This window comes from Callithrix jacchus, chromosome 8 (assembly GCF_049354715.1).
Source record: "Callithrix jacchus isolate 240 chromosome 8, calJac240_pri, whole genome shotgun sequence".
Lineage (NCBI taxonomy): Eukaryota > Metazoa > Chordata > Mammalia > Primates > Cebidae > Callithrix > Callithrix jacchus.
The window spans coordinates 32,365,811-32,382,895 of NC_133509.1; the positions used below are offsets into that span (position 1 = coordinate 32,365,811).

At 38.2% G+C, this 17,085-nt stretch overlaps 1 protein-coding gene and 1 pseudogene across 14 annotated transcripts in view; one reads left to right on the forward strand and one right to left on the reverse strand.

Moving 5' to 3' along the window:
• Positions 1-17,085, reverse strand: part of SPG11 (SPG11 vesicle trafficking associated, spatacsin) — a 97,198-nt gene that overhangs the window by 75,298 nt on the left and 4,815 nt on the right. For 10 of the 14 annotated variants that reach the window (XR_013520914.1, XR_013520912.1, XR_013520913.1 and 7 more), the window contains exons 4-7: positions 14,522-14,717; positions 8,537-8,674; positions 7,901-8,349; positions 5,363-5,508 (exon numbers count right to left, since the gene is read on the reverse strand). Coding sequence is in view for 8 of the 14 variants with exons in the window: in XM_002753407.7 (XP_002753453.4) it covers positions 5,363-5,508; positions 7,901-8,349; positions 8,537-8,674; positions 14,522-14,717 (929 nt within the window). In the remaining 6 variants the exon portion in view is untranslated. The remainder of the gene's footprint in view (positions 1-5,362; positions 5,509-7,900; positions 8,350-8,536; positions 8,675-14,521; positions 14,718-17,085) is intronic. The other 4 variants (XM_054239567.2, XM_078334146.1, XM_078334148.1 and 1 more) reach the window with 1 other exon arrangement.
• LOC118144835 (general transcription factor IIF subunit 2 pseudogene) lies at positions 12,665-13,415 on the forward strand (annotated as a pseudogene).

The following is a 17,085-nucleotide window of genomic DNA, read 5'->3' on the forward strand; positions in this document are numbered from 1 at the left end:
CTTAATTTTTTTCTTACAACGTTATTTTAGAGTATATAAAGTAAGTTTTTCAACAAATGGTGTGGGGACAGCTGAATATCCACAGAAGAATGCCAAAGAATGAAGTTAGACTCTTCCTTCATACAAGAAATTTAACTTGAAGTGCAAAACAACCTTAACTCTAAGACTTAAAACTATAAAACTCCTCTAAGAGTGAATCTTCACAATCTCAGATTAGGCAATGGTTTCTTAGCTTCAACACCAAAAGCAAAAATAATCTGCTCTTTCGAAAAAAAGATACACTGACTTCGTAAGAATTAAACACTTTTTTTTTTTTTTTTTCTTGAGATGGAGTTTTACTCTGTTGCCCAGGCTGGAGTGCAGTGGCATGATCTCAGCTCACTGCAACCTCTGCCTCCTGGGGTTCAAGCAATTCTCCTGTCTCAGCCTCCCAAGTAGCTGGGACTACAGGTGTGTGCCAACACAGTCGGCTAATTTTTTAATATTTTTAGTAGAAAAGGGGTTTCACTGAGTTCCCTCATGATCCACCCGCCTCAGCCTCCCAAAGTGCTAGAATTACAGGCGTGAGCCATCACGTCCAGCACACTTTTGTGTTTTAAAGGACACCATTAAGAAGGTGAAAAGCCCCAAAACTGAGGGACTCCTCCCTAATTCATTCTATAAGGCCAGCATCATTCTGATACTGAAACCTGGCAGAGACAAAACAAAAAGAAAACCAGGCCAATATCCTTAATGAATATAGATAGAAAAATTCTATACAAAATACAAGCAAACTAAATCCAGCAGCACATCAAAAAGCGAATCTGGCCAGGCACGGTGGCTCACCCCTGTAATCCCAGCACTTTGGGAGGTTGAGGCAGGCGGATCATGAGGTCAAGAGATTGAGACCAGCCTGGCCAACATGGTGAAACCCTGTCTCTACTAAAAATACAAAAATTAGCTGCATGTGATGGCACATGCCTGTAGTCCCAGCTAACTGGGAGGCTGAGGCAGGAGAATCATTTGAACCTGGGAGGCAGAGGTTCCAGTGAGCCAAGATCGCACCACTGCACTCCAGCCTGGTGACAGAGTGAGACTCCATCTCAAAAAAAAAAAAAAAAGATCACCAGAATTAAGTAAGCTTTATCCCTGGGATGCAAGACTGGTTCAACATATGCAATCAATAAATGTGGTCTGTCATATAAACAGAAGTAAAAACAAAAACCATTGCTTGCTCCTCAAGTAATCCTCCCTTCAACATCCCTTTATGTTGAAAACTCTCAACAAACTAGGCATTGAAGAAACATGACTCAAAATATCAAGAGCCATTTATGAAAAACCCATAGCCAACATCACACTGAGTGGGCTAAAACTGGAAGCATTTCCCAGAGAACCATAACAAGACAAAGATGTCCACTCTCATCACTCCTACTCAACATAGTATAGGATGTCCTAGCCAGAACAATCAGGAAAGGGAAAGAAAGACAAGGCATCCAAATAGAGACGAAGTAAAACTCTATTTGCAGCTGACATGATTCTATACCTAGAAAACCCCATACTCTCTGCTTAAAAGCTCCTAGATCTGATAAACAACTTTAGCAGTTTCATGATACAAAATCAATGTAAAAAAAAAAAAGCAGCAGCACTTCTATACACCAACAGGGTCCAAGCTGAGAGCTCCAATAAAGAATGCAATCCCATTTACAAAAGCCAAAGAAAGAATAAAATACCTAGAAATACAGTTAACCAGAGAGGTGAAAGATCTCTATGATGAAAATTACAAAACAATGCTGAAAAAAATCAGATGACACAGCAAGTGGAAAAACATCCCATGTTCATGGATAGAAGAATCAATATTGTTAAAATGGTCATACTGCCCACAGCAATTTACATATTCAATGCTATTCCTATCAAACTACTAATGACATTCTTCACAGAATTAGAAAAAACTATTTTAAAATTCATATGGAGCCAAAAAAGATCCCAAATAACCAAAGCAATCCTATGCAAAAAGAATGAAGCTGGAGACATCATTGCTTCTCTCAGTCTTTTGGCTAAGATCAAGTGTAGCTGGAGACTGCACATTACCTGACTTCAATCTATATTACAAGGCTACAGTAACAAAAACAGCATGGTACTGGTACAAAAGCAGACACAATGACCAATGGAACAGAACAGAGAGCCCAGAAATAAAGCCACAAACCTATAATCATCTGGTTTTCAACACAGCCAAAAAAAACAAACAATGGGCAAAGAATTCCCTATTCAATAAATGTGCTGGCATAACTGGCTAGCCATATGCAAATGATTGAAACTGAACCCCTTTCTTATACCATATACAAAAATCAACTCAAGTTTGATTAAAGACTTAAATGTAAAACCTAAAATTATAAAGACCCAGAAGATAACTTAGAAAATACCATTATGGACATAGGCCCTGGCAAAGAGTTCATGACAAAGATGCCAAAAGCGACTGCAACAAAAAACGAAAATTGACAAATGGGACTTAAAGAGTTTCTGCACAGCAAAATAAACTATCAATAAAATAAACAGACAACCTAGAGAATGAGAGAAAGTATTTGTAAACCATGCATCTGACAAAGGTCTAATACCCAGAATCTATAAGGAACTTAATTTAACAAGCAAAAAACCTCATTCAAAAGTGGGCAAAGGTCATGAACAGACACTTTTCAAAAGAAGACATACACATGGCCAACAAGCATATGAAAAAATGCTCAATATCACTAATCATTAGAGAAATGCAAATCAAAAGCACAATGAGATACCATCTCACACCAGTCAGAACAGCTATTAAAAAGTCAATAAATAACAGGTACTAGCGAGGTTGCAGAGAAAAGGAATGCTCATATACTGCTGGTGGGAATGTAAATTAGCTCAGCCATTGTGGAAAGCAGTTTGGTGATTTCTCAAAGAACTTAAAGCAGAACTATCATTCAACCCAGCAATACCATTGTTGGGTATATAACCAAAGGAATATAAATCATTCTACCATAAAGATACATGCACACATATGTTCCTCACAGCACTACTGGCAACAGCAAAGACATGGAATCAACCTAAATGCACGTGACTGGCATTTAGGCTGGCAGACTGGTGTATCAGTCTGTTCTCACACTTCTATAAAGATACTACCTGAGACTGGGTAATTGATAAAGAAGGGAGGTTTAATTGGTGCACAGTTCTGCATGGCTGGGAGGCCTCAGGAAACTAACAATCATGGTAGAAGATGAAGGGGAAGCAAGGCATGTCTTACATGGTGGCAGGAGACAAAGCACAGAGGAAAACTGCCACTTTTAAACCATCAGATTACAATTCAAGATGAGATTTGGGTGGGGACAAAGAGCCAAACCATATCAACTGGATAAAGAACCTGTGATACATATACACCATAGAATACTATGCAGCCATAAAAAAGAATGAGGTCATGTCCTTTGCAGCAACATGGATGGAGCTAGAGGTCATTATTCTAAGTGAACTAATGCAGGAACAGAAAACCAGATACTGAATGTTCTCGCTTATAAGTGGGAGCTAAACACAGTACACGTGAACAAAAACAAAAGAACAACAGACACTGGGGCTTACTTGAGGGTGGAGAGTAGGAGGAAGGCGAGAATTGAAAACTACTTATCAGGTACTATGTTTATTACCTGAGTGATGAAATAATCTGTACACCAAACCCCCATGATATGCAATTTACCTATATAACAAACCTGCAAATGTACCCCTGATCCTAAAACAAAAGTTAAAAAAAAAAGTTTTAAAAAGAAGGTGAAATAACAACCCAAAGAATGAAAGAAAATATTTATAAATCATGTATGTCATAAAGGTCTAGCATCCAGAATATATAAAGAACTCTTAGAACTCAATAAAAAACCTAATTTTAAAAGGGGCAAAGTAATTAAATAGACATTTCTCCAAAGAAGACACACAAATAGTCAATAAACATATGAAAACATTTTCAACATGTTTAGTCATTAGGAAAATACAAATCAAAACCACTATGCGATGCCATTTCATTTCGACTTCACACTGACTAGGATGGCTGTAATAAAAAAACAGACAATAACAAGTCTGCTAAGATGTGCACTAGCAGAACCCTCATACATTGCTAATGGGAATGTAAAATTGTGCAGTCACTGCAGAAGAGTTTAAGGATTCCACAATAATAATAAATGACCCAGTAATTCCACAGTTAGTATATTCTCAAGAGAAATGAAAACATGTGTCAACACAAAAATTTGTTTGCAAATGTCCATAGCAGGATTACTCATAATGGTCAAAAAGTAGAGACAACCCAAATGTCCATCAGCTGACGAACAGATAAACAAAACACAGTTTATATTCATATAATGGAATATTCAGCCATAAAAAGGAATGAAGTTGTAGTGACACATGCCACAACATGGATGAACTTTGAAAACATGCTAGGTCAAAAACGCCAGTCACAAAAATCACATATTTTATAATCCCATTTACATGAAATGTCCAGAATAGAAAAATCCAGTCAAAAAGTAGATTGGTGTTTAAGACTTGGAGACAACAGGGAATAGAGAGTGACCACTAATGGTTATGGAGTTTCTTTTTGAGGTGATGAAAACGTTCTAGAATTAGTAGTAATGGCTGCACAACCCTAGATATACTAAAAGCCATTGAGTTGTACACATTAAAAGGGTGAATTTTATGGGTGATTTTTATCTCAATAAAGCTGTCATTTAAAGAAACTGGCACGTAACACTATTAACTTCAGAAACTGTGTGGTATAGCAGAAGGTGCCCTGCCCTTGATTCTAGCTCCTGTTTTTATTAATATGGCTCTGGGTCATTCACTCAATCACTGTGAGCCTGTTTCTTCATCTGTAAAATAAAAAGAATATTAACTATCCAATCTGTCTTATGTGATTATTTTGGGACAAAATTAGATATTGCATATAAAACAGTATTTGTGAATTATAAAATTCTACGTAAGTTCAGGTTATGTCTCTTCTGAAGTTGGATTAGAATAGTAGGAAACAGGCCAGGCACAGTGGCTCACTCCTGTAATCCCAGCACTCTGGGACACAGCAGGTGGATTACTTGAAATTAGGAGTTTGAGACCAGCCATGGCCAACTTGGTGAAGCCCTGCCCTTTACCAAAAAATACAAAAATTGGCCAGTTATGGTGGTGCATGCCTATAGTTCCAGCTACTAGGGAGGCTAAAGTGGGAGAATTGCTTGAACCTGGGAGGCGGAGGTTGTAGCGAGCTGAGATTGTGCCACTGTACTTGAACCTGGTCGATGGAGCGAGACTCTATCTCAAAAAAAAAAAAAAAAGTATGTGACACAAAATAATTAAGTAATGTTCTACGGACATTTACTTCTGTTACCTCTAGTGCATGTATGGGAATTGAGCATCTCCCCCAGCCATTGAGATGACAAAGAGTGTCCACAGTGCTGGCACTTCCATGGATCATGAGTCTGTTAATAAATTCATCTTGAGTCAAACCAAACAATATCAGAGAGAGTCCATTTTCTACAGGAAAAATAAAAGTTAGCTTTAATAAATCAGCGTTTAGGATTATGATTTAGGAATTAATTTTTAATCACCCAATACTTTAGTACTATAATTACAAATATATTTACTGGATATCATGTACTATTAGGACCTTAATTAACTCATCATGGTTTTTCAACATTTTGAAAGAAGAGTTTGTGAGTTTTCCTTTGTAGAGACAGAGTCTTCCTTTGTCACCCAGGTTGGAGGGCAGTGGTGCGATAACAGCTCACTGTAGCCTCAAACTCCTGGGCTCAAGTGATCCTCCCACCTCAGCCTCCTGAGTAGCTGAAACTACAGCTTTGTGCTATCACACCCAGGTGATTTTTAAAAATTGTTTTGTAGTGACAGAGTTTCACAATGTTTCCCAGGCTGGTCTCAAACTCCTGGCTTCAAGTGATCCTCCCACCTTCGCTTCCCAAAATGCTTTGATTACACGTGTGAACCACTGCACCCACAAAGAAAATTTGTCTTTTTTTTGAGATGGAGTCTTGCTCTGTTACCAGGTTGGAGTGCAGTGGTGCAATCTTGGCTCACTGCAACCTCTGCCTCCCAGGTTCAAGAAGTTCTCCTGCCTCAGCCTCCCAAGTAGCTGGGATTACAAGCGTGCACCACCATGTCCAGCTAATTTTTTATTTTTAGTAGAGATGGGGTTTCACCATGCTGCCGAGGATGTTCTCGATCTCCTGACCTATGATCCGCCCGCTTCAGCCTCCCAAAGTGTTGGGATTGTAGGCATGAGCCACTGCACCTGGCCAAAAATTTGTCTTTAAAACACTGACCACAAGGCAAATTCTTATAAGAGCAATGCATCTTATGAAACACCACTAAGTTGGCCGGGCGCGGTGGCTTATGCCTGTAATCTCAGCACTTTGGTAGGCTGAGGTGGGCAGATCACCTGAGGTCGGGAGTTTAAGACCAACCTTGCCAACATGGTGAAAACCCGTCTTAACCAAAAATACAAAAAAAAAAAAAAAAAAAATCATTGGGTGTTGTGGTGGGTGCCTGTAATCCCAGCTACTTGGGAGGCTGAGGCAGGAGAATTGCTTAAATCCGGGAAGCAGAGGCTGCAGTGAGCTGACATCACGCCATTGCACTCCCGCCTGGGTGACAAACACTCTGTATCAAAAAGAGCACTAAATCCCACGTTTCTATTATATATTATCATGTATAATCAATCCTGGAACCTTTAATTATTTAGGGATATCAGACTACTGGTTTACTATTATAAAATAAAATAATTGATAGCATATTCCTGACACATAGAAAAATGTGATTACCAAAACTTGGGTATAGAAAAAAACACATGGTTAATTCCAATTACAACATTCAATACCTTTGTAGAAGATAAATTATGTGCTGAATGAATGCATACCTAAAATTCAAAATGTCCCATGCCTACAGGGGCCAAGTAGGTAGTGAGACAAGTGCAAGAAAAACCTAATAAGAAATAAAATGGCCCAGGCCAGGCATAGTGGCTCACACCTGTAATTCTAACACTTTGGGAGGCCAAGGATCACTGGAGCTCAGGAGTTTGAGACTAGCCAAGGCAAGGTAATGAGACCTCATCTCTTATCAAAAAATAAAGTACAGCCAGGCACGTCGCTCACGCCTGTAATCCCAGCACTTTGGGAAGCTGAGGTAGATGCATTATTTGAGGTCAGGAGTTTGAGACCAGCCTGGCCAACACAGCGAGACCTTGTCTCTACTAAAAATATAAAAATTAGCTGGGCGTGGTTGTACATGCCTATAGTTCCAGCTACTCCAGAGGGAGGCAGAGGTTGCAGTGAGCCAAGATTGCACCACCACTGCAGCATGGGTGACAGAGTAAGATTTTGTCCAAAAAAAAAAGTAAATTAAAAAAGGAAAAATAAAATGGCTCATCTAAGAGAATGATTGAAACTCAGCTCCAACGCATAAGTTACTATGCAGGAATGCAGGCCCAGTGTTGCCAGAGCTTAGAATTTTTCGGTAACAGCTAAAAATTAGAATTTGTATGAAACCTTCTAACTCTGAATGTTTATAATCTTTTTTAAAAGCCTAGACAGTGCAAGCCACGCAAAATAAATACGCAGTTTATATGTGGCCCACGTAAGCCTCGGCTTGTGAAGTCAAATGAAGACTATTTGGGTTAAAAATAATTTAAAAAACTTAATTTCTCTCAAACTTTCTCTTAGTATCTTAGTATTCAGCTGAGCAGAAATGACCTTAATTAAAAGTCAAACATATGATACACTATTACCAAGGATAACAACCTCTATAAATGATTTAACACCACTTAAACGCGAAAGCAGACACTGGGGCAGAGGTAAAATGCAAGGAAAGCACAGATCTCAGCAATGGATTTCAATCTGATACAAGACAGTCTCACCTGACAATACAAAGCACAGTTGCTGGTCTCCACTACTGTCTATAGGAATACACTTTCTGCCAAGGGAAAAACACTGCATGCCGTGGGTCTCCAAATCCCAGAGGGCAACAGTACAGCCCATCCTTTCCACTTCCCAAGTAAACAATGCAGTGAATCCTGTCACAGACACACATTTAAGCCCTAAGGGTTCCTCTTGTTCACTGATGTGCATTATCTTCCATGGTCTTCCTGGATCACTGGTCTTGGCACGATCTTTCTGTGGAAAATGATATTGCCTGTGCATTATGTCCTGTGGAATGAAAGCCCAGCTTGGCACACTGGTACTGTGGTTACCAGATTCAGGTGACTCCAAATGCAAAATATCCCTGAACCACGGAACACAACAGGAAACCTTCAGTTTGGAGTTCTTTATTGTTTCATTCAATGATGATAGCTGGGCTTTCCAAGACCTGGAAGACAGGGTAAAATATAACTTAACACCTATTACAGTAAAAGGCACTATGTAAAACACTAAACCCAGGGCACAGATGTTAAGAAAAAAAGTATCTACCAAATAAAGACCTTTAATGAAAGGGTACAGTGTCAGCCTGATAAAAAATAGGAACAATAAACTAAATGAAAAGAAAGTTTCTGTACCTATCAATTTGGAAGGAAAACTTGGTCTGTTTCATGTTGTAGGCAGAGCTAACAGGATCATCTTCATCCATCCCCTTAGGTCCTTGAATAGGAAGGTCTTCTAGTGTTCTTTCACACAGTAGGTGTCCTGGGTGTTGCCTACGTTTAAAAATAATGATAGCCATGTGAAAAAATGATGATCAAACCCAGATTTGTGTTACTATTGCTCCTATTAAGAGATCACAGAGAAGGAACAGTATGGACAACAAATTCCCCAGAAAGGAATTTCTTATCTCCTTTGCTTATGCCACAGTAATAAAGCCAATCATAGAATTTTATTCTATTAAGGGCAGTTAGCTTAATAAAGCAGTAAGAACACTTACTACTATATTTGAGATGTTATGCTAAACACGTCACACAAACTCTTATTTAAGCCTCTCAACAACCCTGTGAGGTAAATATAACCATATCTTATAGATATGGAAACTAAGGTTCGGAAAAACTTTGAAACAGACTAATGTGACCATCAAGTACAGATTTTTTTTTTTTTTTTTTTTGAGAAAGAGTCTCACTCTGTCATCCAAGCTAGATGGAGTGCAGTGGTACAATCTTGGCTCACTGCAATCTCTGCCTCCAGGGTTCAAGCAATTCTCGTCTTAGCCTCCTGAGTAGCTGGGACTACAGGTGTACACCGCCATGCTTGGTAACTTTTTATATTTTAGGAGAGACAGGGTTTCACCATATATTGGCCAAGCTGGTCTCAAACTCCTGACCTCAAGTGATCTGCCTGCCTTGGCCTCCCAAAGTGGAATTACAGGCATGAGCAACTCATTATACGGCCACCACAAAGTAAGATTTAAGCTGAGACCAGAAGAATGCAGAACTAGAAGGCAAAGTATGTGTGTGGGTACAGGTAGGAGAGCGTATGTGGAAAAAGGGGCTGTTACATTTGAGAAACAAGGCTAGGGTGGCTAAAGTATAGAAAATGAGAAGTAAGATGAAATGGGATGAGGCCACAAAGATGGTTCAGGGCCCCATAGGCTATTAAGAATTTTAAACTTTTATCTAAGGGGGAAAAGCAACCTGAAGAAGGCTTTTAAGCAGAAAAGCAGTATGATCAGATGCAGAAGAGTAGCTAGGGAAGAAGGGGAAGGATTTTATCTCCTTGAGCACTAATATTAATTCCTTAAACAACTTGAAGGTAATATGTTGGCACAACCATATGACATTGTCAGGATGATGATAAAAAGAAGTTAGATAAGGTAGGGTGAAAATGAAAAGATGCAAGAGAAAATAGTTCCCCACCAACAAAGTAATAGATACACCTGACCCAGATGTTAATGCCTGGCTACACCTCTGATAAAATATGCATTTTAACAACATCCCTCTGGCTACTCTATGGAGGATGGATTTGAGGGGGTAAGACTAGGCATGGGGAAATGAATTAGGAGACTGTTAAAGTAGTTCAATTAAGAGACGATGGTGGCATAAAGTGATGACAGAAGAGATGAGAAAAGTGGACAAACTAAAGAACCATTTGAGAGACAGAATGGTTAGGACCTGGTGATTAACTGGATGTGGATTGAATACCAAAAATAAATTGGAGAAAGAGTAGTTCTCCCTTATCCACAGCAGATACATTCAAGGCACACAGTGGGTGCCTAAAACTGCAGATAGTATAAAAGCCTATATGTACCCCTGAACACCACAGATTTGACCCCCATGGGTCCACTTACATGATGTTTTCTTTCCCAAAAATATATTTTAAAAAATTTTGGAGATTTGTGACAATTCGTTAAAACTCACAAATGAACCATGTAACCTAGAAATATATATTTTTTCAGACAGGGTCTTGCTCTGTTGTCCAGGCTGGAGTGCAGTGCTGCAATGTCAGCTCACTGTAGCCTTTATCTCCTGGGCTCAAGCAATCCTCCTGCCCCAGCCTCCAGGGAGCTGAGACCATAGGCATGTACTACCATGCCCACCTTAGCCCAGAAATATTTTAAAAAATCAAGATTAAGTCAGGTATGTCACAAATGCATAAAAGTTACATAGATATTACTCTATTTTATCATTTACTACCATAAATTATACACAAATCAGCCGGGCATGGTGGCTCACATCTGTAATTCCAGCACTTTGGGAGGCTGAGAGACAGGAAGATCACTTGAAGTTAGGAATTCAAGACCGGGCTGGCCAACATGAAAAAACCCTGTTTCTACTAAAAATACAAAAATTAGTTGGGCATGGTAACACACCTCTAATCCCAGATACTTAGGAGGCTGAGACAGGAGAATCACTTGAACACAGGAAGCAAAGTTTGCAGTGAGCCAAGACTACGCCACTGCACTCCAGTCTGGATAGTAGAGCAAGACTCCATCTCAAAAAAAAAAATGCACAAATTTATTATAAACTTCTATCAAAACCTATGTACCTATAGACTATCCATGATACCATTTGAAGCCAAAGAAAATATAAACAAATGTGAAGATGCAGTATTAAATCAAAATTGCATATAATTAGCTATAGTATATACCATACTACTGTAATAATCTCATAGCCACTTCCTGTTGCTATTGCAGTGAGCCCTAGTGTTTTAAGTATTTGCTTAAAATGCCATGTGATGCTAATAATCTCTGTATGAGCAGCTCTTCTCCCCAGTAAATTGTGTATCACTGTAAAAAGTGCTCTTTCTAGCAGGCACAGTGGCATGAATCTATAGTCCCAGCTACTTGGGAGGCTGAGCTGGAGGACTGCTTGGGCTCAGGAGTTTGAGTCCAGCCTGGGCAACATAGCTAGATCCTGTCTCTAAAATAATAATAAAATAACAATTTTTAAAAAGTGATTTCTTGTGGTTCTCATCTATTTTTCATGTTTCATGCCATACCTTGAATAACACCATGGGACCCATATGAAATGCTGGAAGTGCTCCCAAGAAGTCATGACATTGTAAGAAAAACATGAATTGCCTGACATATACCATGGGTTGAGGTATGCTGCTGAAGTTGCTTGTCTTTTCAGACAGATGACTCATCTTGTAAACACATTATGTAAATTTAGAGTATCAATAAATACAATATAGTATTACAAATGTATTTTCCTTAAAATTTTCTTAATATTTTCTTTTCTCTAGCTTACTTTAAGAATACCGTATTATATAATACATATAACATACAAAATATGTGTTAATCAACTGTTCATGTTATCAGTAAGGTTTCTGATCAATAGTAGGCTATGAGTAGCTAAGTTTTGAGGGAGTCAAAAGTTCCATGTAGCATTTTGACTGAGCAGAAGGTTGGCATTCCTGAGTTGTTCAAGGGTCAACTGTACTGTTTTTTCCTATGCATACATACCTATAATGAAGTTTAACTTAAAAATTTGGCAAAGTAAAGGAGTAATAATAACAGTAGGACAATTACAGCAATATATGGACATATACCATGGGTTGAGGTATGCTGCTGAGGCTGCAATATACTGTAATACAAGTTATGTGAATGTAGTCTTTTTTTCTTTTCTTAAAATATCTTAGTGTATATAATATTTCTGGACCACAATTGATCATGAGAAGGTTTAAATGTGGATAAAGGTGACTACTGTACAGAAAAGAGGAAAAATGGAGAAAGGTCCTTAAGAAGGATGGAAGGAATGGGATCTAGAGCACACACATAGGGATGGGCCTTCATAGGAGGCAAGGTCACCCATGAAAAGTTGTGAATAAAGAGCTTAACAGAGGTAGGAGTTTAAAAACACTGTTGTAAAGAATGGGCTCGTGAAAAATCCCTGTAAGACTTCCAGGCAACATTAAGACCAGTTAAAGGTACTAAATGTGAACTTAGAGAGTGGTATCAATTTTCTTTTGTTGTTTTCTACAAGTACTTAGCTGCTTGACTGTAGACACCATGAAGGCAGGAAAAAAGATTTCAATCAGGGTTGAAATTTTGCCAGACCAAGTGCTATCACAGGACAGGAGCAAGAGTTTACAGTATATGCAAGAAAGTAACTGGTATGATGGATCACAGAATCTATGCTGGAAAGAGAGGGAAGTGAAGACAGTAGGGGGATAAAGAATGGAAGGTCAGACTTTGCTCCGGACGTTCGCTCCGCAGCCCTCCGGCTCCTGGGGTCGCTGCTATAGCCCGCAGGCCTCCACCAGTGGCAACCCATGGCCGAGCGCGGGGAACTCAATCTGACGGGCGCCAAACAGAACACACGAGTGTGGCTTGTCAAGGTTCCTAAATATTTGTCACAACAATGGACTAAAGCCCCTGAAAGAGGTAAAGTTGGGAAACTGGATTGCCAAGAATCAAGGAAGGCCTGAGGTGTCATTTACTTTGAATGAGGATCTTGCAAATATTCACGATATTGGCAGAAAACTGGCTTCAGTCAATGCTCCTAGAGAACATCCATTTGTCTTGCAAAGCGTCAGAGGACAAACATTAACAGTATTTCCCGAGAGCTCATCAGATAAGCTGTCATTGGAAGGAACAGTAGTACAAAGAGCTGAATGCCGACCAGCTGCCAGTGAAAACTAAAGATTGCAAATAGAAGAGTCTTCCAAACCTGTGGGGCTATCACAACAACTTGACAAAGTTGTAACAACCAATTACAAACCTGTTGCTATCAATACAATATTGAGTATGAAAGGAAAAAAGACGGAAAGCGAGCTTGAGCTGATAAACAACATGTTTTAGACATGCTATTTTCAGCCTTTGAGAAACACCAGGACTATGATCTTAAGGACTTGGTAGACATCACAAAACAACCTGTGGTGTACCTGAAGAAAATCTTAAAAGAAATTGGTGTTCAGAATGTAAAAGGAATCCACAAAAACACATAGGAGCTGAAGACAGAGTATAAACACTATCAAGGAGAAGAAAAGAGTGACTTAGATGACTCCTAGCCTGCATGCTAGTGCAACAACTAGCAGTGATGCTAAGCAAAAGGCGCTGATACTGGAAGGTTTGAACACCGTATGTTAATTGGGGTTAGGTGACAATACTTTCATTTCTCTCAGTAAATTTTTTAAACCTGTAATTCTTGTAAAGTTTCTTAACTGATTTCTTGTTTTATTTTGAGAAGAAAGAACAAATTTATTTATAGACTTAACTTGTATTAAACCAGATTTTTCACAATGGGAATAGGGGTTACAGGATTAATAGGGTTTTTCTTAAATATTAGCTTTTAAACATGTACATTAGGAAATGTTTTTTAAATGAGGGCTCTCCAACCTTGCTGTTATCTTTGAGAAGCTGAGGTAATGCAGATCCAAAGAGAATTGTATAGCAAAAAAAAAAAAAAAAAAAGCAGTCAACTACAGAAACTCATAAAAGGAATAAAAAGCCAAAGTTCCTTATTTTAAAATTCAAAAAAAAAAAAAAGTATGGAATGTTAATGAATTAACTGGAAATTCCAGAGAGGTCAGAGGACAAGTGAAGTGGGAGTACTTGAGTAAGTAAGCAAGCTGGAAAGTTCGGAAGTTGTGGTCAGAGACCAAGATGTAAAAGGTAGTGACTTGGGGGAGGAGCAACTTCAAATACTGACAAAGCCTAGGGTATGGCTGTGGAAGAGGAAAGCTAAGGTAAACTGGAAGAAAAAGTCATTGACAATGAATTTAAAGAACAAATCACGAATTCAGGTTCTCGAGGAGCTTATAAACTCTATGGGAAACATGAGAAAATTACGGAAATAATATGTCTATACAATTTAGTGCTAAACTGTGGCTTAAAATTGTGTAATTTTGATTTATATGACATAACCCATGTATGATAACTTATAAGTCAAAATCAAAAGTCAAAATCAAAACTCTGACGTACATGCAGAAATATAAAGGTAGCCAGTGCTCATTTATACATTATTCAGGAATTACTTTAAAATGTAGTGGCTAGAACATGATCTATCTGAATAGAAAAAGAAACACTAGTTAAAAAAAAAATTAGCAAGTATATTTTTAACCTCTTATGGCTCTAATTATTTACCTCAAATTAAAAAGTGCAGTTATCTACATACCTGAAATATAAATGTAAGTTAAGAGCAACTGCAGAGTTGGAGGAGCTCAAAATCACTAAAACATCAAGGTCTTGAGACACTTTCAGTGAAGTAAAAATCTTGGCTGGCTCCTGTTGGTGCTCATTACACTTATCTTCTTCATGAAGTGCTAAATCCACATGAGCTACATATGTACCATCCACAACGTGAAAAATGTCTTCGAGTTAGATTTAAAGAAAATGTCAGTTTTTTAAGTATGTCTAACCAGTTAAAGCACAGGTTGGGATAGAGATATAGACTTTATCATTCTAATTTTGTAGGTGTAACAGAAGGAAGACTCAAAGTTGAGGCAAACCCCCATCATCACAACCAGGTGACTATGAAGTTGGTGGCACAATAAAGAACCTGATACCAAGTTCTTCAACAATATCTGCAAACCATCTACTCTGGGCCAGGCCAAGAGACACTGCTATTTTCTAATAGCGCTGGCCAAGAGATGAGGTAAACCTAATATATTTAATGGAACCCAGTACTGTCTGGATCCAAAGTATTATCAACTTGCAGCCAATATAAAAATGGAGATATTTTATGTTCTTTTTCTTGTATAAATGTTCAAAGTCTGGTATTTTACACTTATAGCACATCTTAAGTTGAATACTAATACCTGATCTGTATTGAGACTTCATAAAATTTATAGTTGACGGTTGGAACAACTAAAGGTGTAACATCCCTAAAAGTTCAATGACTAAACTGAGCATCAGCTTTTAAATCTAAAGTACATATTTATTTTAGATTAGTAAATTTTTATTACTTTAGATTTAAAAGCTGATGCTCAGTTCAGTCATTCTCTTGCCTCAGCCTCCCGAGTAGCTGGGATTACAGGCACTGTAATTTACAAAAAAACATTTTTTGTAAAAATTATATACAAGGGTAGTGTGAAAACAGTTGAGTACTCTAATTGTAGCATCCGTAATCCCAGCTACTCGGGAGGCTGAGGCACGAGAATTGCTTGAGCCCAGAAGGCAGAGGTTGCAGTGGGCCAAGATCATGCCACTGCGCTCCAGCCTGGGTGACAGAGTGAGACCCTGTCTCGGGAGAAGAAAAAAAATCTAGTTAAACAAAATTAAGAATTCAATTCCCAAGTTATGCTAGCTAATTTCACAGGCTCAATAGCCACATATGCTTAGTACCTATTGTTTCAGACAGTGCAATTCTATAATTTGGCAACAAAAATTGTTAATCTAGTATTTCTAACAATTTTTGTAAAAATTATACACAAGGGTAGTGTGAAAACAGTTGAGTACTCTAACTGTAGCATCTCTTTCAGAAAATATGCAGGATAATACATTTGTCAATAAACAATAATGATTTGTTATTATGAAATGACAGGATTCTCAAAGACAATAAGGAAATACCCATGAAACAAAAGTATATTATTTTAAACTCACTGTCACAATTTCATAACTGTTACATTTGATTTTATAAACCTAACACAAAAAGTAAAACTAAGAAGGAACTGGACTTACTTTAAGCAGTTATCACTCATATCCACCTAAGGAAGTGGTCACTGGGAGGTGGGTAAGAGGATGAATAAAGATGGCCTACAATGTCCCTGGTTCTGTTTATGCTAGTCTGATAGCACACCAGAAAAAAAGATTCAAAAAAGCCAACTTACCCATGGGACCTCATAAGAACAATCACTTTATTAAAGAAAAGAAGAATTTTTTAAATTCAAAAATTAAAGTTCCAAAATCATATAAGGGGTAATTTGTCAAATCTCCAGAATAATTTTGCTGATGACCAACAGATCTGCAGGAGATGAAGAACCTGCAATATTTTTCAAGATCAAATTAACAATGGCTAAGCAAACATTCATTAATACGATGGAATCATCATTAGAGACAAGAGGTAGGTTATATTTATACATGAAAAGATATGTATCACAACATAAGCAGCCTTTTTTTTTTTTTTTTTTGACAGAGTCTGGCTCTGTCACCCAGGCTAGAGGGCAGCGGCACAATCTTGGCTCACTGCAACCTCCACCTCCAGGGTTGAAGCAATTCTCCTGCCTCAGTCTCCTGAGTAGCTTGGATTATAGGCATGCGCCACCACACCCAGCTAATTTTTTTATTTTTAGTACAGATGGGGTTTTACCATATTGGCCAGGGTGGTCTCGAACTCCTGACCTTGTGATCCACCTGCCGCGGCCTCCCAAAGTGCTAGGATTACAGGTGTGAGCCACCGCACCTGGCCCCATAAACAGTCATTTAATTCCTTCTTGGAATAAGCATATTCAAGAAATATATTTTGAATAAATAGCTAATACAGAGAATACACAATTTTAAAAGAACACAAACATGTATAGATGATTAAGACTATTAAAAACTGTATATACTGGAAAAGATTCAAATAGAATATAAAACAATATATAATTCAGTATTTTAAGTTTATGAGGATCTTTTTCCATGAAAAGTTTTACTGAAAAACTAACCATGCTCCCTATATCAAAGCCACCAAAACTAAAGCCTAAAAAGGCTCATCTTTCTAGGTATTCTTCTCCCATACATATCAATCAACACTTCACC